At 43.9% G+C, this 22,468-nt stretch overlaps 1 protein-coding gene across 2 annotated transcripts in view; it reads left to right on the forward strand.

Annotated features, from left to right (window-relative positions):
• Positions 1-22,468, forward strand: part of HEATR3 (HEAT repeat containing 3) — a 369,897-nt gene that overhangs the window by 135,722 nt on the left and 211,707 nt on the right. For both annotated transcript variants that reach the window (XM_053699553.1, XM_053699552.1), the window contains exon 12: positions 14,024-14,115. In XM_053699553.1, coding sequence (XP_053555528.1) covers positions 14,024-14,115 — 92 coding nt within the window. The remainder of the gene's footprint in view (positions 1-14,023; positions 14,116-22,468) is intronic.

Raw genomic sequence — 22,468 nt, forward strand, 5'->3', positions numbered from 1 at the left:
TTCTGAGGCTATTTTTGGGAGAAAGGTTTTGCAAGCCGTGGTGCCTTCCATTTAGGTGACCTGATTTGCTCCCTCCCTTCATCCGTGTCCTAAAGCTTTGGTATTGGTTCCCACAAGTAAGGATGACGCCGTGGACCGGACACACCTATGTTGGAGAAAACAGAATTTATGTTTACCTGATAAATTTCTTTCTCCAACGGTGTGTCCGGTCCACGGCCCGCCCTGGTTTTTTAATCAGGTCTGATAATTTATTTTCTTTAACTACAGTCACCACGGTACCATATGGTTTCTCCTATGCTATTATTCCTCCTTAACGTCGGTCGAATGACTGGGGTAGGCGGAGCCTAGGAGGGATCATGTGACCAGCTTTGCTGGGCTCTTTGCCATTTCCTGTTGGGGAAGAGAATATCCCACAAGTAAGGATGACGCCGTGGACCGGACACACCGTTGGAGAAAGAAATTTATCAGGTAAACATAAATTCTGTTTTTGCTTTTTTTTTTCTCTTGGTATTCTTAGTTTAAACTAAACATAGGTAGGCTCATAAGCTAATTTCTAAGCCTTTGAGGGCTGCCTCTTATCGCATGCTTTTTAAATCTCTTTTCAACACAAAGAGACAAAGTACACGTAGGCCACATAGATAACACTGTGTTCAAGCACAGGTGGTTATTTAAGATTTAGCACAAAACAATGCTAAATTTAAGACAATAAACAGTCAGTCATGTGATCAGGGGGCTGGAAGAAGGTTCCTAGATACAAGGTAATCACAGAGGTAAAAAGTATATTAATATAACTCTGTTGGTTATGCAAAACTGGGAAATTGGTAATAAAGGGATTATCTATCTTTTAAAACAATAACAATTCTATGGTAGACTGTCCCTTTAATATTGCCCGTGCCATACCTCCGCTTTCCCCTCAAAAGTCCCAAGCTTTAGCAGTTTTTTTCACATGCAGTGCCCTGCGGTTTCTCTCATCTTGTTCCTGGGGGTATTTTATTTACTAGGAGTTTTTGCAACTTCTGCAGCTTTGTCAGCCTTTCCCATTTCTGGGAAGAGATAGAGGGAAAACTAAGAATTTATCTAAAACAAAGTCTGACTCTGCAAGGTCTGCGTTTGTCAGCCACTCTTTTATCTGAAGAGGTTCATTCCTCAGTAGTTCTGAGGGCAAGATCTCTAATTTTGTGACTCCTGTTGCTAGTATAGCGATCAAGAGGAGGTTAATTTTAGATTTAAGCTGGTGCTCCTTAGTTTACTCCTTGAAGGAGGTTATAGCTACAAAGATTACAAGCTTATCAGAGTATTTGATATCTCTCATACATATGTAGAGGTATTTCCAGTTTCAGATTGTATGTCGGACATTTTAGCTCAGGAATGGAAAAATCTGTGGATTTCTTTCTCCCTGTCCCCTGTTTTTTAGAAGTTTTTCCTGTTGCTGTCTCTGTGCGTGACTTGTGGCGCATTGTGCCTATGGCTCTATTTTTTCTCAAACAAGAAAACTGCTATTACCCCTTCAGGATAGTTACTCTTTCAGGGACCCTATGGATAATAAGCTGGAAGCTTATTTAAAATAGATGTATATTCATCAGGGAGCTTTTATTGGTGCGACTCCTTGTCTACCTCATTTCTGAGCAAACTATTATTGTGGAGATCCAGGATAGGATCAAGGCTCTACAGCTAGCTAATATTTTATCTGTGATGCCAGTATGCATGTCGTTAGGCTGGGAGACAATAATCTAGCAACCTAGGACTTCATGAAGGTGTAGCCAACCTTGGAATAAGAGCTTAAAATCCAAGAAGCCTTCCTCTGACTCTTAAGTCAGCATTAAGGGACTGCCCCCTATCCTCTCTTGGATCTAGTAGGGGTCAAGTTTTCTTTCCTTAGACAGGCAAGGACCCGCGATGGTTTAGATATTCGGGCGGTGGAAGTAGTTTCCTAGGGATACAGGATAGGGTTCATGTCCTGTCCCCCTAGGGGCAGATTTATCCTGTCTAGGTTATCAGTAAACCAGGTAAAGAGAGAAACCTTAATCTATGTATAGGACTTATCTTCTCTGGGAGTGATTTTTCCAGTTCCGGTGGCAGAACAGGGTCTAGGATTCTATTCAAACCTTTTTGTGGCTTCCAAGAAAGAGGGAACTTTTCAAACCAATTTTGGACCTCAAGTGTCTCAACAAGGTTTTCAAGGTCCCGTCCTGCAAAATGGAAACTATTCGTTCCATTCTACCCTTGGTTCAAGAGGCTCAGTTTGTCTTCCATAGACCTGACGTACGCCTACCTTCATGTTCATATTCACAGAGAACATTTCAAATTTCTGCGGTTTACCTTTCTAGACAAATTCTTCAAATTGTTGCCCTTCCCTTCGGTCTTGCCACGGCTCCTCGGATCTTTACAAAGGTTCTAGGGGCCCTTTTGATGGTGGTCAGGTCTCAGGGGATTGCGGTGGCGCCATGCCTGGATGATATCTTGGTTCAGGCGCCTACTGTTCATTTAGCAAAATCCTATACAGACTCACTGTTGTCTATTCTACATTTCCATGAGTGGAAAGTAGATCTGAAGAAGAGTTCCCTGGTGTCAGACACCAGGGTATGCTTTTTTGGGAACAGTCATAGACTCTCTGACCATGAAGGTTTTTCTCTTGTTAAGTGTATCCAGTCCACGGATCATCCATTACTTGTGGGATATTCTCCTTCCCAACAGGAAGTTGCAAGAGGATCACCCACAGCAGAGCTGCTATATAGCTCCTCCCCTCACTGCCATATCCAGTCATTCTCTTGCAACTCTCAACTAAGATGGAGGTCGTGAGAGTACTGTGGTGTTTTATACTTAGTTTATTTCTTCAATCAAAAGTTTGTTGTTTTTAAATGGTACCGGAGTGTACTGTTTATCTCAGGCAGTATTTAGAAGAAGAATCTGCCTGCGTTTTTCTATGATCTTAGCAGAAGTAACTAAGATCCTTTGCTGTTCTCACATATTCTGAGGAGTGAGGTAACTTCAGAGGGGGAATAGCGTGCAGGTTTTCCTGTAATAAGGTATGTGCAGTTAAAATATTTTTCTAGGGATGGAATTTGATAGAAAATGCTGCTGATACCGAAGTAATGTAAGTAAAGCCTTAAATGCAGTGATAGCGACTGGTATCAAGCTTATTAATAGAGATACATACTCTTATAAAAGTGTATTTTAAAACGTTTGCTGGCATGTTTAATCGTTTTTTACATATGTTTGGTGATAAAACTTATTGGGGCCTAGTTTTTTCCACATGGCTGGCTTGAATTTTGCCTAGAAACAGTTCCTGGAGGCTTCCCACTGTTGTAATATGAGTGGGAGGGGCCTATTTTGGAGTTTTTTTGCACAGCAAAAATTACAGACACAGACATCCAGCTTCTTCCTGCATGATCCAGGACTTCTCTGAAGGGCTCAAAAGGCTTCAAAAGTCATATTGAGGGAGGTAAAAAGCCACAGTAGAGCTGTGGCAGTTGTTGTGACTGTTTAAAAAACGTTTTTGTCATTTGTTATTCCGTTTTTGGTATTAAGGGGTTAATCATCCATTTGCAAGTGGGTGCAATGCTCTGCTAACTTATTACATACACTGTAAAAATTTCGTTAGTGTAACTGCATTTTTTCACTGTTATTTCACAATTTGGGAAAATTTGTGTTTCTTAAAGGCGCAGTAACGTTTTTTTTATATTGCTTGTAAACTTGTTTTAAAGTGTTTTCCAAGCTTGCTAGTCTCATTGCTAGTCTGTTTAAACATGTCTGACACAGAGGAATCTACTTGTTCATTATGTTTGAAAGCCATGGTGGAGCCCCATAGGAGAATGTGTACTAAATGTATTGATTTCACCTTAAACAGTAAAGATCAGTCTTTATCTATAAAAGAATTATCACCAGAGGGTTCTGTCGAGGGGGAAGTTATGCCGACTAACTCTCCCCACGTGTCAGACCCTTCGCCTCCCGCTCAGGGGACGCACGCTAGTATGGCGCCAATTACATCAGGGACGCCCATAGCGATTACCTTACAGGACATGGCTGCAATCATGAATAATACCCTGTCAGAGGTATTATCTAGATTGCCTGAATTAAGAGGCAAGCGCGATAGCTCTGGGGTTAGGAGAGATACAGAGCGCGCAAATGATGTTAGAGCCATGTCTGATACTGCGTCACAGTATGCAGAACATGAGGACGGAGAGCTTCAGTCTGTGGGTGACATCTCCGACTCGGGGAAACCTGATTCAGAGATTTCTAATTTTAAATTTAAGCTTGAGAACCTCCGTGTATTGCTTGGGGAGGTATTAGCTGCTCTGAATGACTGTAACACAGTTGCAATTCCAGATAAATTGTGTAGGCTGGATAGATACTATGCGGTGCCGGTGTGTACTGACGGTGTGCCCTTTTCCCCACCTCCTATATTTAGAAAAATGTTTCCAATAGACGCCACTACACGGGACTTATGGCAGACGGTCCCTAAGGGGGAGGGAGCAGTTTCTACTTTAGCAAAGCGTACCACTATCCCGGTTGAGGACAGTTGTGCTTTTTCAGATCCAATGGATAAAAAATTGGAGGGTTACCTTAAGAAAATGTTTATTCAACAAGGTTTTATTTTACAGCCCCTTGCATGCATTGTGCCTGTCACTGCTGCGGCGGCATTCTGGTTTGAGGCCCTGGAAGAGGCCATCCAGACAGCTCCATTGAATGAAATTATTGACAAGCTTAGAACGCTTAAGCTAGCTAACTCATTTGTTTCTGATGCCATTGTTCATTTGACTAAACTAACGGCTAAGAATTCCGGATTCGCCATCCAGGCGCGTAGGACGCTATGGCTTAAATCCTGGTCAGCTGACGTGACTTCAAAGTCTAAATTACTCAACATTCCTTTCAAGGGGCAGACCTTATTCGGGCCTGGCTTGAAGGAAATTATTGCTGACATTACTGGAGGCAAGGGTCATACCCTTCCTCAGGACAGGGCCAAATCAAAGGCCAAACAGTCTAATTTTCGTGCCTTTCGAAATTTCAAGGCAGGAGCAGCATCAACTTCCTCCGCTTCAAAACAAAAGGGAACTGTTGCTCATTCTAGATAGGCCTGGAAACCTAACCAGTCCTGGAACAAGGGCAAGCAGGCCAGAAAGCCTGCTGCTGCCCCCAAGACAGCATGAAGGAACGGCCCCCTATCCGGAAACGGATCTAGTGGGGGGCAGACTTTCTCTCTTCGCCCAGGCGTGGGCAAGAGATGTTCAGGATCCCTGGGCGTTGGAGATCATATCTCAGGGATATCTTCTGGACTTCAAAGCTTCTCCTCCACAAGGGAGATTTCATCTTTCAAGGTTATCAGCAAACCAGATAAAGAAAGAGGCATTCCTAAGCTGTGTGCAAGACCTCCTAGTAATGGGAGTGATCCATCCAGTTCCGCGGACGGAACAAGGACAGGGATTTTATTCAAATCTGTTTGTGGTTCCCAAGAAAGTGGGAACCTTCAGACCAATCTTGGATCTAAAGATCTTAAACAAATTCCTCAGAGTTCCATCATTCAAAATGGAAACTATTCGGACCATCCTACCCATGATCCAAGAGGGTCAGTATATGACCACAGTGGACTTAAAGGATGCCTACCTTCACATACCGATTCACAAAGATCATCATCGGTTCCTAAGGTTTGCCTTTCTAGACAGGCATTACCAATTTGTAGCTCTTCCCTTCGGGTTGGCCACTGCCCCGAGAATTTTTACAAAGGTTCTGGGCTCAATTCTGGCGGTTCTAAGACTGCGAGGCATAGCGGTGGCTCCGTATCTAGACGACATCCTGATACAGGCGTCAAGCTTTCAAATTGCCAAGTCTCATACAGAGATAGTTCTGGCATTTCTGAGGTCGCATGGGTGGAAAGTGAACGTGGAAAAGAGTTCTCTATCACCACTCACAAGAGTCTCCTTCCTAGGGACTCTTATAGATTCTGTAGAGATGAAAATTTACCTGACGGAGTCCAGGTTATCAAAACTTCTAAATGCTTGCCGTGTCCTTCATTCCATTCCACGCCCGTCAGTGGCTCAGTGCATGGAAGTAATCGGCTTAATGGTAGCGGCAATGGACATAGGGCCATTTGCGCGCCTGCATCTCAGACCGCTGCAATTATGCATGCTAAGTCAGTGGAATGGGGATTACTCAGATTTGTCCCCTCTACTAAATCTGGATCAAGAGACCAGAGATTCTCTTCTCTGGTGGCTTTCTCGGGTCCATCTGTCCAAGGGTATGACCTTTCGCAGGCCAGATTGGACGATTGTAACAACAGATGCCAGCCTTCTAGGTTGGGGCGCAGTCTGGAACTCCCTGAAGGCTCAGGGATCGTGGACTCAGGAGGAGAAACTCTTCCCAATAAATATTCTGGAGTTAAGAGCAATATTCAAGGCTCTTCTAGCTTGGCCTCAGTTAGCAACACTGAGGTTCATCAGATTTCAGTCGGACAACATCACGACTGTGGCTTACATCAACCATCAAGGGGGAACCAGGAGTTCCCTAGCGATGTTAGAAGTCTCAAAAATAATTCGCTGGGCAGAGTCTCACTCTTGCCACCTGTCAGCGATCCACATCCCAGGCGTAGAGAACTGGGAGGCGGATTTTCTAAGTTGTCAGACTTTTCATCCGGGGGAGTGTGGAACTCCATCCGGAGGTGTTTGCTCAACTGGTCCATCGTTGGGGCAAACCAGAACTGGATCTCATGGCGTCTCGCCAGAACGCCAAGCTTCCTTGTTACGGATCCAGGTCCAGGGACCCGGGAGCAACGCTGATAGATGCTCTAGCAGCTCCTTGGTTCTTCAACCTGGCCTATGTGTTTCCACCGTTTCCTCTGCTCCCTCGACTGATTGCCAAAATCAAACAGGAGAGAGCATCGGTGATTCTGATAGCGCCTGCGTGGCCACGCAGGACCTGGTATGCAGACCTAGTGGACATGTCATCTCTTCTACCATGGACTCTGCCTCTGAGACAGGACCTTCTAATACAAGGTCCTTTCAATCGTCCAAATCTAATTTCTCTGAAACTGACTGCATGGAGATTGAACGCTTGATTCTATCAAGGCGTGGCTTCTCCAAGTCAGTCATTGATACCTTAATACGTGCTCGGAAGCCTGTCACCAGGAAAATCTACCATAAGATATGGCGTAAATATCTTTATTGGTGTGAATCCAAGAGTTACTCATGGAGTAAGGTTAGGATTCCTAGGATATTGTCCTTTCTCCAAGAGGGTTTGGACAAAGGCTTATCAGCTAGTTCTTTAAAAGGACAGATCTCTGCTCTGTCTATTCTTTTGCACAAGCGTCTGGCAGAAGTTTCAGACGTCCAGGCATTTTGTCAGGCTTTGGCTAGGATTAAGCCTGTGTTTAAAACTGTTGCTCCCCCGTGGAGCTTACACTTGGTTCTTAAAGTTCTTCAGGGAGCTCCGTTTGAACCCCTTCATTCCATTGATATTAAACTTTTATCTTGAAAAGTTCTGTTTTTGATGGCTATTTCCTCGGCTCGAAGAGTCTCTGCCTTACATTGTGATTCTCCTTATCTGATTTTTCATTCAGACAAGGTAGTTCTGCGTACCAAACCTGGGTTTTTACCTAAGGTGGTTTCTAACAGGAATATCAATCAAGAGATTGTTGTTCCATCATTGTGTCCTAATCCTTCTTCAAAGAAGGAACGTCTTTTGCATAATCTGGACGTAGTCCGTGCCTTGAAGTTTTACTTACAGGCTACTAAAGATTTTCGTCAAACATCTGCCCTGTTTGTCGTTTAGTCTGGACAGAGGAGAGGTCAAAAAGCTTCGGCAACCTCTCTCTCCTTTTGGCTTCGGAGCATAATACGCTTAGCCTATGAGACTGCTGGACAGCAGCCCCCTGAAAGGATTTCAGCTCATTCTACTAGAGCTGTGGCTTCCACCTGGGCCTTTAAAAATGAGGCCTCTGTTGAACAGATTTGCAAGGCTGCGACTTGGTCTTCGCTTTACACCTTTTCAAAATTTTACAAATTTGACACTTTTGCTTCTTCTGAGGCTTTTTTTGGGAGAAAGGTTCTACAGGCAGTGCTTCCTTCCGTTTAAGTTCCTGCCTTGTCCCTCCCATCATCCGTGTACTTTAGCTTTGGTATTGGTATCCCACAAGTAATGGATGATCCGTGGACTGGATACACTTAACAAGAGAAAACATAATTTATGCTTACCTGATAAATTTATTTCTCTTGTAGTGTATCCAGTCCACGGCCCGTCCTGTCCTTTTAAGGCAGGTCTAAATTTTAATTAAACTACAGTCACCACTGCTCCCTATGGTTTCTCCTTTCTCGACTTGTTTCGGTCGAATGACTGGATATGGCAGTGAGGGGAGGAGCTCTGCTGTGGGTGATCCTCTTGCAACTTCCTGTTGGGAAGGAGAATATCCCACAAGTAATGGATGATCCGTGGATTGGATACACTACAAGAGAAATAAATTTATCAGGTAAGCATAAATTATGTTTTTTTCTGACGGACGTCAGAAAAAAACAAAGTTTTGGTTCTTGTCTCTCCCTTCAGTTCTCTATACATCCTTCAGTGGTTCTGCGTATGGAGGTAAATAGTCTCATGGTTGCTTCCATGGACATTATTCCTTTTGCTAGTTTCCATCTGAGACTTATGCAGTTATGCATGCTCAGACAATGGAACAGAGACCATTGGACCTCTCTCAAAGGATAGTTTTGGACTACCTGACGAGAGACTTTGTATCCTGGTGGATCTCCCAGGACCATCTGTCTCAGGGCACATGCTTCTTGAGACCATCTTGGCATATTGGGACCACAGATGCCAGTCTATCGGGCTGGGAAGCAGTCTGGGTTTCTTTAAGGGCTCAGGGTCTTTGGACTCAAAAGGATCTCTATCTGTCTCTCTCTCTGTCTGTCTGTCTGTCTGTGTCTCTCTCTCTCTCGTCGGACAACATCACCTCTGTGGCATATGTCGATCTCCACGGAGGAACTTTGAGTTCCTTAGCAATGAAGGAGGTGTCCCGCATTCTACAGTGGGCGGAGTCTCATGATTGTCTCCTATCTGCCATCCACATCCCTGGAATGGACAACTGGGAGGCGGATTTTCTTAACAGGCAGACTTTTCATCCTAGGGAGTGTGCTCGCCATCTGGAGGTATCATCAATGATAACCCTCAAGTAGGGGATTTACCGAAATTGGATCTGATGGCGTCCCGCTGAAACGCCAAACTTCTAAAGTACGGTTAAAGATCAAGGGATCTGTAAGCAGCTGTGATTGACGCTCTAGCGGTTACTTGGAACTTCGGTGGGGCAAACCTTCCTCCGTTTTCTCTCCTTCCACGAGTCATTGGTCATATCAATCAGGAGAGAGCGTGTCTGATTCTCATAACTCCTGCCTGGCCTTGCAGGATCTGGTTGGCAGATCTGGTGAAGATGTCATCTCTTCCCACTTAGATGTTGCCTCTGAGAAAGGACCTTCTACTTCAGGGTCCCTTCCTCCTACCAAACCTAGATTCTCTGAAGCTGACTGCTTGGAGATTGAACGCCAAAATTTGGCTAGGCATGACTTCTTTGATTCCATACTTGAGGCGCGTAAAGCCTTACCCATAGGATTGACCATAAGGTATGGTGTAAATACCTTTATTGGTGTGATTCGAGGGGTTTCTCTTGGAGCAGGAAAAGGGTACCCCGAAATTTGTCTTTTCTTCGGGAGGGCCTGGAGAAGGGTTTGTCAGTCATCACTCTGAAGGGTCAGATTTCTGCACAGTCTTTTCTTTTGCACAAACATCTGGCAGATCTGCCAGATGTTCAATCTTATGTGCAGGCCTTGGTCACAATCAGGCTTGTTTTTAATCCTGTTGTTCCTTCTAGGAGTCTTAATCTTGTTCTTAAAGTTCTGCAGCAGGCTCCGTTTGGGCCTATGCATACAGTTGATATTAAGTTGTTATCTTGGAAAGTCTTCTTTCTCCTTGCTATTTCTTCTGCTGGCATAGTTTGAGCTTTCGGCTCTGCAGTGTAATTCCCCTTACCTTATTTTTCATGCGGATAAGGCGGTTCTTCGTACTAGGTTGGGATTTCTTCCCAAGGGAGTATCGAATCGCAATAACAATCAGGAGATTGTTGCTACTTAATTTTTGTCCTAATCCTCCTCCTTGGAAGGAACGCCTGTTGCATAACCTGGATGTTGTGCGTGCTCTAAAATTTTACCTTCAAACAACTCAAAATTTATGCCCTGTTCGTTGATTTCTCTGGTAAGCGTATGGGCAGAAAGTCACTTCTGCTACTCTTTCTTCTGTTATGTGTGATCAGTCCACGGGTCATCATTACTTCTGGGATATAACTCCTCCCCAACAGGAAATGCAAGAGGATTCACCCAGCAGAGCTGCATATAGCTCCTCCCCTCTACGTCAGTCCCAGTCATTCTCTTGCACCCAACGACTAGATAGGATGTGTGAGAGGACTATGGTGATTATACTTAGTTTTTATGACTTCAATCAAAAGTTTGTTATTTTACAATAGCACCGGAGCGTGTTATTACTTCTCTGGCAGAGTTTGAGGAAGAATCTACCAGAGTTTTTTACTATGATTTTAACCGGAGTAGTTAAGATCATATTGCTGTTCTCGGCCATCTGAGGGAGGTAAAAGCTTCAGATCAGGGGACAGCGGGCAGATGAATCTGCATTGAGGTATGTAGCAGTTTTTATTTTCTGAATGGAATTGATGAGAAAATCCTGCCATACCGTTATAATGGAAAGTGAACGTGGAAAAGAGTTCTCTATCTCCGTCAACAAGGGTTCCCTTCTTGGGAACAATAATAGACTCCTTAGAAATGAGGATTTTTCTGACAGAGGCCAGAAAAACAAAACTTCTAGACTCTTGTCGGATACTCCATTCCGTTCCTCTTCCTTCCATAGCTCAGTGCATGGAAGTGATCGGGTTGATGGTAGCGGCAATGGACATAGTTCCTTTTGCACGCATTCATCTAAGACCATTACAACTGTGCATGCTCAGTCAGTGGAATGGGGACTATACAGACTTGTCTCCGAAGATACAAGTAAATCAGAGGACCAGAGACTCACTCCGTTGGTGGCTGTCCCTGGACAACCTGTCACGAGGGATGACATTCCGCAGACCAGAGTGGGTCATTGTCACGACCGACGCCAGTCTGATGGGCTGGGGCGCGGTCTGGGGATCCCTGAAAGCTCAGGGTCTTTGGTCTCGGGAAGAATCTCTTCTACCGATAAATATTCTGGAACTGAGAGCGATATTCAATGCTCTCAAGGCTTGGCCTCAGCTAGCGAGGGCCAAGTTCATACGGTTTCAATCAGACAACATGACAACTGTTGCGTACATCAACCATCAGGGGGGAACAAGGAGTTCCCTGGCGATGGAAGAAGTGACCAAAATCATTCTATGGGCGGAGTCTCACTCCTGCCACCTGTCTGCTATCCACATCCCAGGAGTGGAAAATTGGGAAGCGGATTTTCTGAGTCGTCAGACATTGCATCCGGGGGAGTGGGAACTCCATCCGGAAATCTTTGCCCAAGTCACTCAGCGGTGGGGCATTCCAGACATGGATCTGATGGCCTCTCGTCAGAACTTCAAAGTTCCTTGCTACGGGTCCAGATCCAGGGATCCCAAGGCGGCTCTAGTGGATGCACTAGTAGCACCTTGGACCTTCAAACTAGCTTATGTGTTCCCGCCGTTTCCTCTCATCCCCAGGCTGGTAGCCAGGATCAATCAGGAGAGGGCGTCGGTGATCTTGATAGCTCCTGCGTGGCCACGCAGGACTTGGTACGCAGATCTGGTGAATATGTCATCGGCTCCTCCTTGGAAGCTACCTTTGAGACGAGACCTTCTTGTTCAGGGTCCGTTTGAACATCCGAATCTGGTTACACTCCAGCTGACTGCTTGGAGATTGAACGCTTGATCTTATCGAAGCGAGGATTCTCAGATTCTGTTATCGATACTCTTGTTCAGGCCAGAAAGCCTGTAACTAGAAAGATTTACCACAAAATTTGGAAAAAATATATCTGTTGGTGTGAATCTAAAGGATTCCCTTGGGACAAGGTTAAGATTCCTAGGATTCTATCCTTCCTTCAAGAAGGATTGGAAAAAGGATTATCTGCAAGTTCCCTGAAGGGACAGATTTCTGCCTTGTCTGTGTTACTTCACAAAAAGCTGGCCGCTGTGCCAGATGTTCAAGCCTTTGTTCAGGCTCTGGTTAGAATTAAGCCTGTTTACAAACCTTTGACTCCTCCTTGGAGTCTCAATTTAGTTCTTTCAGTTCTTCAGGGGGTTCCGTTTGAACCCTTGCATTCCGTTGATATTAAGTTATTATCTTGGAAAGTTTTGTTTTTAGTTGCAATCTCTTCTGCTAGAAGAGTTTCAGAATTATCTGCTCTGCAGTGTTCTCCTCCTTATCTGGTGTTCCATGCAGATAAGGTGGTTTTACGTACTAAACCTGGTTTTCTTCCAAAAGTTGTTTCTAACAAAAACATTAACCAGGAGATTATCGTACCTTCTCTGTGTCCGAAACCAGTTTCAAAGAAGGAACGTTTGTTGCACAATTTGGATGTTGTTCGCGCTCTAAAATTCTATTTAGATGCTACAAAGGATTTTAGACAAACATCTTCCTTGTTTGTTGTTTATTCTGGTAAAAGGAGAGGTCAAAAAGCAACTTCTACCTCTCTCTCTTTTTGGATTAAAAGCATCATCAGATTGGCTTACGAGACTGCCGGACGGCAGCCTCCCGAAAGAATCACGGCTCATTCCACTAGGGCTGTGGCTTCCACATGGGCCTTCAAGAACGAGGCTTCTGTTGATCAGATATGTAGGGCAGCGACTTGGTCTTCACTGCACACTTTTACCAAATTTTACAAGTTTGATATTTTTGCTTCTTCTGAGGCTATTTTTGGGAGAAAGGTTTTGCAAGCCGTGGTGCCTTCCATTTAGGTGACCTGATTTGCTCCCTCCCTTCATCCGTGTCCTAAAGCTTTGGTATTGGTTCCCACAAGTAAGGATGACGCCGTGGACCGGACACACCTATGTTGGAGAAAACAGAATTTATGTTTACCTGATAAATTACTTTCTCCAACGGTGTGTCCGGTCCACGGCCCGCCCTGGTTTTTTTAATCAGGTCTGATAATTTATTTTCTTTAACTACAGTCACCACGGTACCATATGGTTTCTCCTATGCAAATATTCCTCCTTAACGTCGGTCGAATGACTGGGGTAGGCGGAGCCTAGGAGGGATCATGTGACCAGCTTTGCTGGGCTCTTTGCCATTTCCTGTTGGGGAAGAGAATATCCCACAAGTAAGGATGACGCCGTGGACCGGACACACCGTTGGAGAAAGTAATTTACCAGGTAAACATAAATTCTGTTTTTCCATTTTCCTTCGGCCGAATAACTGGGGATTATGGTTAAGGGAAGTTACACTTAAAGGACAGTCTAGTCCAAAATAAACTTTCATGATTCAGATAGGGCATGCAATTTTAAACAATTTTCCAATTTACTTTTATCACCAATTTTGCTTTGCTCTCTAACTGTTGGTTATGCAAAACTGGGGAATGGGTAATAAAGGGATTATCTATCTTTTAAAACAATAAAAATTCTGGTGTAGACTGTCCCTTTAACAGCTCTGCTGTTAATTAGTAATTAGAACGAAATTGTGTACTCTCCATGCCCGAAAAGAAATTTATCAGGTAAGGATACAATTTGTTTTTATAGAAAGCCACACTTGGACATAACTTGTTACAATATCTGATGCTGGCTCAGCGTATTCTAAAGCACCAACTCGGCTAACTAGTGTAGGATGCTGGTAGACAAAAACATTTTTTTTTTCTTTCAAAAGCGAACCTTTTCATAGCCTTTTACTTTTAATAGTGTGCAAATTTTATGTGAGCCAGCATTAGGTTTTATTGTCCCTTGAGCTGGATTTGTCAGTTTGTTGCACAACTATATTTGCACCCTTTCCCCTACCTTTTCCCCCCATTTTGTTTATACTATGATTTAAATCCCATTGTTTTGTTTTTTGTGTTTTTGAAGGAGACATTCCAAAACAGGATGATTTTTTGGAGGCTGCAAGCAGTGCTGTGAGAGCTTTGCTACAGACAATGGCATCCAAAGAAATTCCCCAGGTAGATATAAATCTTATCCTCTAGTAAACTGTTATCATATGTAGCAGTGTAATTATTACAAGCTTGTGTTCATGTATTTAAAATTTCTTTTCCACAGTGCTGCAAAACTAAGCAGTAAATTCCTGAGATTTAGGTTGCTTCGTTCTCTTGGTAGCCTTTATTGAAAAGTAGACCTAGGTAGGCTCAGGAGCAGCCACGCACTACTGGGAACTAGCTGGTAATTGGTGACTGCATATGCCTCTTGTTGACACACCTGTTGTAATCAGCTACCAGTAGTGCATTGCTCCTTCAACAAAGATATTCAGTTACTAAAATGTTTAGCAATTGAGTCTAAATTTTCAAATGGTATACAAGCTGTGGGTCCCTTTTTTTCTTTATCCGTAAGAAGAAAATCTCCCCTTTCTCATCTTGTGCTGTCGTGGTTTTTTTTTTCTTTTTCTTATATCTCCTTGAACTTAAGGGACATAAAACACCTTGGGATTTTAAAATAAAATGTTTCTGTTTCAATTCTGATAATTAGAAGGGAACATTGCAGACACGTTTAACCCTACTGCATACACTATATGCCCAATAGTATATGGACATCTGACCATAACAACTATATGACCTTGTTGGACATCCCATTCCAAAACCAGGGGCGTTAATATGGGTTTCCACCTTTTTGCGTCCTTTACAGAGTCCTTTACACCACATCAACTTGGCATTGCCCATTTCGATGTTAGACTTGTGTGCTGTTGCTCAGTGCTGCGACTCATTGTACTGCTAATATTTTTTTATAGAGTTTTCATGGCTATGTGCTGGATTATCTGTACCTGTTAGCAATCGGTGTGGATGAAACACCTGAACTCCATAATTAAAGTGTATCTGCCTCAGCAGAAATGTTGCAAATTGCAAAACCGTGCAAGCTTTGCTAGCAAAATGACAGTAGTAAGCCTTCTCAACTCTAGGAACAAGCCAAAAATTTGCTTCACAGAATAAAGGAAGGGGGTTCCAATGAAAAACAATGTATTTCTCCAACATAGGTGTGTCCGGTCCACGGCGTCATCCTTACTTGTGGGATATTCTCTTCCCCAACAGGAAATGGCAAAGAGCCCAGCAAAGCTGGTCACATGATCCCTCCTAGGCTCCGCCTTCCCCAGTCATTCTCTTTGCCGTTGCACAGGCAACATCTCCACGGAGATGGCTTAGAGTTTTTTGGTGTTTAAATGTAGTTTTTATTCTTCAATCAAGAGTTTGTTATTTTAAAATAGTGCTGGTATGTACTATTTACTCTGAAACAGAAAAGAGATGAAGATTTCTGTTTGTAAGAGGAAAATGATTTTAGCAACCGTTACTAAAATCGATGGCTGTTTCCACACAGGACTGTTGAGAGGAATTAACTTCAGTTGGGGGAAACAGTGAGCAGACTTTTGCTGCTTGAGGTATGACACATTTCTAACAAGACTTGGTAATGCTGGAAGCTGTCATTTTCCCTATGGGATCCGGTAAGCCATTTTTATTAAATAAGAATAAAGGGCTTCACAAGGGCTTTAAAGACTGGTAGACATTTTTCTGGGCTAAAACGATTGATTTATAAGCATTTTTAATAGTTTATAGCTTTGAGGAGTTATTTTATTCTTGGGAATTATGTTAAAGAAACGGCAGGCACTGTATTGGACACCTTTTTCACTGGGGGCCTTCTCTAATCATAGGCAGAGCCTCATTTTCGCGCCACTAATGCGCAGTTGTTTTTGGGAAGCAAGGCATGCAGATGCATGTGTGAGGAGCTCAGATACATAGAAAAAGCTTACTGAAGGCGTCATTTGGTATCGTATTCCCCTCTGGGCTTGGTTGGGTCTCAGCAAAGCAGATACCAGGGACTGTATAGGGGTTAAATATAAAAACGGCTCCGGTTCCGTTATTTTAAGAGTTAAAGCTTTCAAATTTGGTGTGCAATACTTTTAAGGCTTTAAGACACTGTGGTGAAATTTTGGTGAATTTTGAACAATTCCTTCATACTTTTTCACATATTCAGTAATAAAGTGTGTTCAGTTTAAAATTTAAAGTGACAGTAACGGTTTTATTTTAAAACGTTTTTTGTACTTTGTTATCAAGTTTATGCCTGTTTCTGATGTCTGAACTATCAGATAGACTATGTTCTGTATGTGAGGAAGCCAAGGTTCCTTCTCATTTAAATAGATGTGATGTATGTGACAAACAATTTAGAGAAAATGATGCCCAAGATGATTCCTCAAGTGAGGGGAGTAAGCATGGTACTGCATCATCCCCTCCTTCATCTACGCCAGTCTTGCCCACACAGGAGGCCCCTAGTACATCTAGTGCGCCAATACTCCTTACTATGCAACAATTAACGGCTGTAATGGATAATTCTATCAAAAACATTTTAGCCAAAATGCCCACTTATCAGCGAAAGCGCGACTGCTCTGTTTTAGAAAATACTGAAGAGCATGAGGACGCTGATGATAATGGTTCTGACATGCCCCTACACCAGTCTGAGGGGGCCAGGGAGGTTTTGTCTGAGGGAGAAATTTCAGATTCAGGGAAAATTTCTCAACAAGCTGAACCTGATGTGATTACATTCAAATTTAAATTGGAACATCTCCGCGCTCTGCTTAAGGAGGTGTTGTCTACTCTGGATGATTGTGACAATTTGGTAATTCCAGAGAAATTATGTAAGATGGACAAGTTCCTAGAGGTCCCGGGGCCCCCCGAAGCTTTTCCTATACCCAAGCGGGTGGCGGACATTGTAAACAAAGAATGGGAAAGGCCCGGCATACCTTTTGTCCCTCCCCCTATATTTAAGAAATTGTTTCCTATGGTCGACCCCAGAAAGGACTTATGGCAGACAGTCCCCAAGGTCGAGGGGGCGGTTTCTACTCTAAACAAACGCACTACTATCCCTATAGAAGATAGTTGTGCTTTCAAAGAAACTATGGATAAAAAATTAGAGGGTTTGCTTAAAAAGATGTTTGTTCAGCAAGGTTACCTTCTACAACCAATTTCATGCATTGTTCCTGTCACTACAGCAGCGTGTTTCTGGTTCGATGAACTAGAAAAGTCGCTCGATAAAGATTCTTCTTATGAGGAGATTATGGACAGAGTTCACGCTCTTAAATTGGCTAACTCTTTTACTTTAGACGCCACTTTGCAATTAGCTAGATTAGCGGCGAAAAATTCAGGGTTTGCTATTGTGGCGCGCAGAGCGCTTTGGCTAAAATCTTGGTCAGCGGATGCGTCTTCCAAGAACAAATTGCTTAACATACCTTTCAAGGGGAAAACGCTGTTTGGCCCTGACTTGAAAGAGATTATTTCAGATATCACTGGGGGTAAGGGCCACGCCCTTCCTCAGGATAGGTCTTTTAAGGCTAAAAATAAACCAAATTTTCGTCCCTTTCGCAGAAACGGACCAGCCTCAAGTTCTACATCCTCTAAGCAAGAGGGTAATACTTCTCAAACCAAGCCAGCCTGGAGGCCAATGCAAGGCTGGAACAAAGGTAAGCAGGCCAAGAAACCTGCCACTGCTACCAAGACAGCATGAGATGTTGGCCCCCGATCCGGGACCGGATCTGGTGGGGGGCAGACTTTCTCTCTTCGCTCAGGCTTGGGCAAGAGATGTTCTGGATCCTTGGGCGCTAGAAATAGTCTCCCAAGGTTATCTTCTGGAATTCAAGGAGCTACCCCCAAGGGGGAGGTTCCACAGGTCTCAATTGTCTTCAGACCACATAAAAAGACAGGCATTCTTACATTGTGTAGAAGACCTGTTAAAAATGGGAGTGATTCATCCGGTTCCATTAGGAGAACAAGGGATGGGATTCTACTCCAATCTGTTCATAGTTCCCAAAAAAGAGGGAACATTCAGACCAATCTTAGATCTCAAGATCCTAAACAAATTTCTCAAGGTTCCATCGTTCAAAATGGAAACCATTCGGACAATTCTTCCTACCATCCAGGAAGGTCAATTCATGACCACGGTGGATTTAAAGGATGCGTATCTACATATTCCTATCCACAAGGAACATCATCGGTTCCTAAGGTTCGCCTTTCTGGACAAGCATTACCAGTTTGTGGCACTTCCATTCGGATTAGCCACTGCTCCAAGAATTTTCACAAAGGTACTAGGGTCCCTTCTAGCGGTGCTAAGACCAAGGGGCATTGCAGTAGTACCTTACTTGGACGACATACTGATTCAAGCGTCGTCTCTACCACAAGCAAAGGCTCATACGGACATTGTCCTGGCCTTTCTCAGATCTCACGGGTGGAAAGTGAACGTAGAAAAAAGTTCTCTATCTCCGTCAACAAGAGTTCCCTTCTTGGGAACAATAATAGACTCCTTAGAAATGAGGATTTTTCTGACAGAGGCCAGAAAATCAAAACTTCTAAGCTCTTGTCAAGTACTTCATTCTGTTCTTCTTCCTTCCATAGCGCAGTGCATGGAAGTAATAGGTTTGATGGTCGCGGCAATGGACATAGTTCCTTTTGCGCGAATTCATCTAAGACCATTACAACTGTGCATGCTCAGTCAGTGGAATGGGGATTATACAGACTTATCTCCGACGATACAAGTAGATCAGAGGACCAGAGATTCACTCCGTTGGTGGCTGACCCTGGACAACCTGTCACAAGGGATGAGCTTCCGCAGACCAGAGTGGGTCATTGTCACGACCGACGCCAGTCTGGTGGGCTGGGGCGCGGTCTGGGAACCCCTGAAAGCTCAGGGTCTTTGGCCTCGGGAAGAATCTCTTCTCCCGATAAATATTCTGGAACTGAGAGCGATATTCAATGCTCTCAAGGCTTGGCCTCAGCTAGCAAAGGCCAAATTCATACGGTTTCAATCAGATAACATGACGACTGTTGCGTATATCAACCATCAGGGGGGAACAAGGAGTTCCCTGGCGATGGAAGAAGTGACCAAAATAATTCAATGGGCGGAGACTCACTCCTGCCACTTGTCTGCAATCCACATCCCAGGAGTGGAAAATTGGGAAGCGGATTTTCTGAGTCGTCAGACATTTCATCCGGGGGAGTGGGAACTCCATCCGGAAATCTTTGCCCAAATAATTCAATTGTGGGGCATTCCAGACATGGATCTGATGGCGTCTCGTCAGAACTTCAAGGTTCCTTGCTACGGGTCCAGATCCAGGGATCCCAAGGCGACTCTAGTGGATGCACTAGTAGCACCTTGGAGCTTCAACCTAGCTTATGTGTTCCCACCGTTTCCTCTCATTCCCAGGCTGGTAGCCAGGATCAAACAGGAGAGGGTATCGGTGATCTTGATAGCTCCTGCGTGGCCACGCAGGACTTGGTATGCAGATCTGGTGAATATGTCATCGGCTCCACCATGGAAGCTACCTTTGAGACAGGACCTTCTTGTTCAAGGTCCGTTCGAACATCCGAATCTGGCCTCACTCCAACTGACTGCTTGGAGATTGAACGCTTGATTTTATCAAAGCGAGGGTTCTCAGATTCTGTCATTGATACTCTTGTTCAGGCCAGAAAGCCTGTAACTAGAAAAATCTACCATAAAATATGGAAAAAATATATCTGTTGGTGTGAATCTAAAGGATTCCCATGGAACAAGATAAAAATCCCTAAGATTCTATCCTTTCTTCAAGAAGGTTTGGAGAAAGGATTATCTGCAAGTTCTTTGAAGGGACAGATTTCTGCTTTATCTGTTTTACTTCACAAAAAGCTGGCGGCTGTGCCAGATGTTCAAGCTTTTGTTCAGGCTCTGGTTAGAATCAAGCCTGTTTACAAACCTTTGACTCCTCCTTGGAGTCTCAATTTAGTTCTTTCAGTTCTTCAGGGGGTTCCGTTTGAACCCCTACATTCCGTTGATATCAAGTTATTATCTTGGAAAGTTTTGTTTTTGGTTGCAATTTCTTCTGCTAGAAGAGTTTCAGAGTTATCTGCTCTGCAGTGTTCTCCTCCTTATCTGGTGTTCCATGCAGATAAGGTGGTTTTGCGTACTAAACCTGGTTTTCTTCCGAAAGTTGTTTCTAACAAAAATATTAACCAGGAGATAGTCGTGCCTTCTTTGTGTCCGAATCCAGTTTCAAAGAAGGAACGTTTGTTGCACAATTTGGATGTAGTTCGTGATCTAAAATTCTATTTAGAGGCTACAAAGGATTTCAGACAAACATCTTCCTTGTTTGTTGTTTATTCTGGTAAAAGGAGAGGTCAAAAAGCAACTTCTACCTCTCTCTCTTTTTGGCTTAAAAGCATCATCAGATTGGCTTATGAGACTGCCGGACGGCAGCCTCCTGAAAGAATCACAGCTCATTCCACTAGGGCCGTGGCTTCCACATGGGCCTTCAAGAACGAGGCTTCTGTTGATCAGATATGTAAGGCAGCGACTTGGTCTTCACTGCACACTTTTACCAAATTTTACAAATTTGATACTTTTGCTTCTTCTGAGGCTATTTTTGGGAGAAAGGTTTTGCAAGCCGTGGTGCCTTCCATCTAGGTGACCTGATTTGCTCCCTCCCATCATCCGTGTCCTAAAGCTTTGGTATTGGTTCCCACAAGTAAGGATGACGCCGTGGACCGGACACACCTATGTTGGAGAAAACAGAATTTATGTTTACCTTATAAATTACTTTCTCCAACGGTGTGTCCGGTCCACGGCCCGCCCTGGTTTTTTAATCAGGTCTGATGATTTATTTTCTCTAACTACAGTCACCACGGTATCATATGATTTCTCCTATGCAAATATTCCTCCTTTACGTCGGTCGAATGACTGGGGAAGGCGGAGCCTAGGAGGGATCATGTGACCAGCTTTGCTGGGCTCTTTGCCATTTCCTGTTGGGGAAGAGAATATCCCACAAGTAAGGATGACGCCGTGGACCGGACACACCGTTGGAGAAAGTAATTTATCAGGTAAACATAAATTCTGTTTTCTCTTGTAAGGTGTATCCAGTCCACGGGTTCATCCATTACTTGTGGGATATTCTCCTTCCCAACAGGAAGTTGCAAGAGGACACCCACAGCAGAGCTGTCTATATAGCTCCTCCCCTAACTGCCACCCTCAGTCATTCTCTTGCAATAAACATTCTGGAACTGAGAGTGATATTCAATGCTCTTCAGACTTGGCCTCAACTAGCTGCGTCAGGTTCATCAGATTTCAGTCGGACAATATCACGACTGTAGCCTATATCAACCATCATGGGGGGACAAGAAGCCTCCTGGCAATGTTGGAGGTTTCAAAGATAATTCCATGGGCAGAGGTTCACTCTTGCCTTCTCTCAGCTATCCATATCCCAGGAGTAGAGAACTGGGAGGCGGATTTTTTAAGTCGGCAGACTTTTCATCCGGGGGAGTGGGAGCTCCATCCGGAGGTATTTGCCCAGCTGATTCAACTATGGGGCAAACCAGAACTGGATCTGATGGCGTCTCGTCAGAATGCCAAGCTTCTCTGTTACGGGTCCAGGTCAAGGGATCTCCAGGCAGCGCTGATAGATGCTCTAGCAGTGCCCTGGTCCTTCAGCCTGGCTTATGTGTTCCCACCATTTCCTCTCCTCCCTCGTCTGATTGCCAAGATCAAGCAGGAGAGAGCTTCGGTGATTTTGATAGCACCTGCGTGGCCACGCAGGACTTGGTATGCAGATCTGGTGGACATGTCATCCCTTCCACCATGGACTCTGCCGCTGAGGCAGGACCTTCTACTCCAAGGTCCATTCAAACATCCAAATCTAATTTATCTGCGGCTGACTGCTTGGAGATTGAACGCTTGATTTTATCAAAACGTGGATTCTCCGAGTCGGTCATTGATGCCTTAATTCAGGCTCGAAAGCCTGTCACAAGGAAAATCTATCATAAAATATGGTGTAAATATCTTCATTGGTGTGAATCCAAGGGTTACTCATGGAGTAAAGTCAGCATTCCTAGGATATTATCTTTTCTCCAAGAAGTATTGGAGAAGGGATTGTCAGCTAGTTCCTTAAGGGGACAGATTTCTGCTCTGTCTATTCTTCTGCACAAGCTCCTGGCAGATGTTCCAGACTTTCAGGCGTTTTGTCAGGCTTTAGTTAGAATCAAGCCTGTGTTTAAACCTGTTGCTCCGCCATGGAGTTTAAATTTAGTTCTTAAAGTTCTTCAAGGGGTTCCGTTTGAACCTCTGCATTCCATAGATATCAAGCTTTTATCTTGGAAAGTTCTGTTTTTGGTAGCTATCTCTTCGGCTCAAAGAGTTTCAGAGTTATCTGCCTTACAGTGTGATTCCCCTTATCTGATATTCCATACAGATAAGGTAGTGTTGCATACCAAACCTGGATTTCTTCCTAAGGTGGTATCTAATAAGAATATCAATCAGGAGATTGTAGTTCCGTCACTGTGTCCTAATCCTTCTTCAAAGAAG

This window comes from Bombina bombina, chromosome 1 (genome assembly GCF_027579735.1).
Source record: "Bombina bombina isolate aBomBom1 chromosome 1, aBomBom1.pri, whole genome shotgun sequence".
NCBI lineage: Eukaryota > Metazoa > Chordata > Amphibia > Anura > Bombinatoridae > Bombina > Bombina bombina.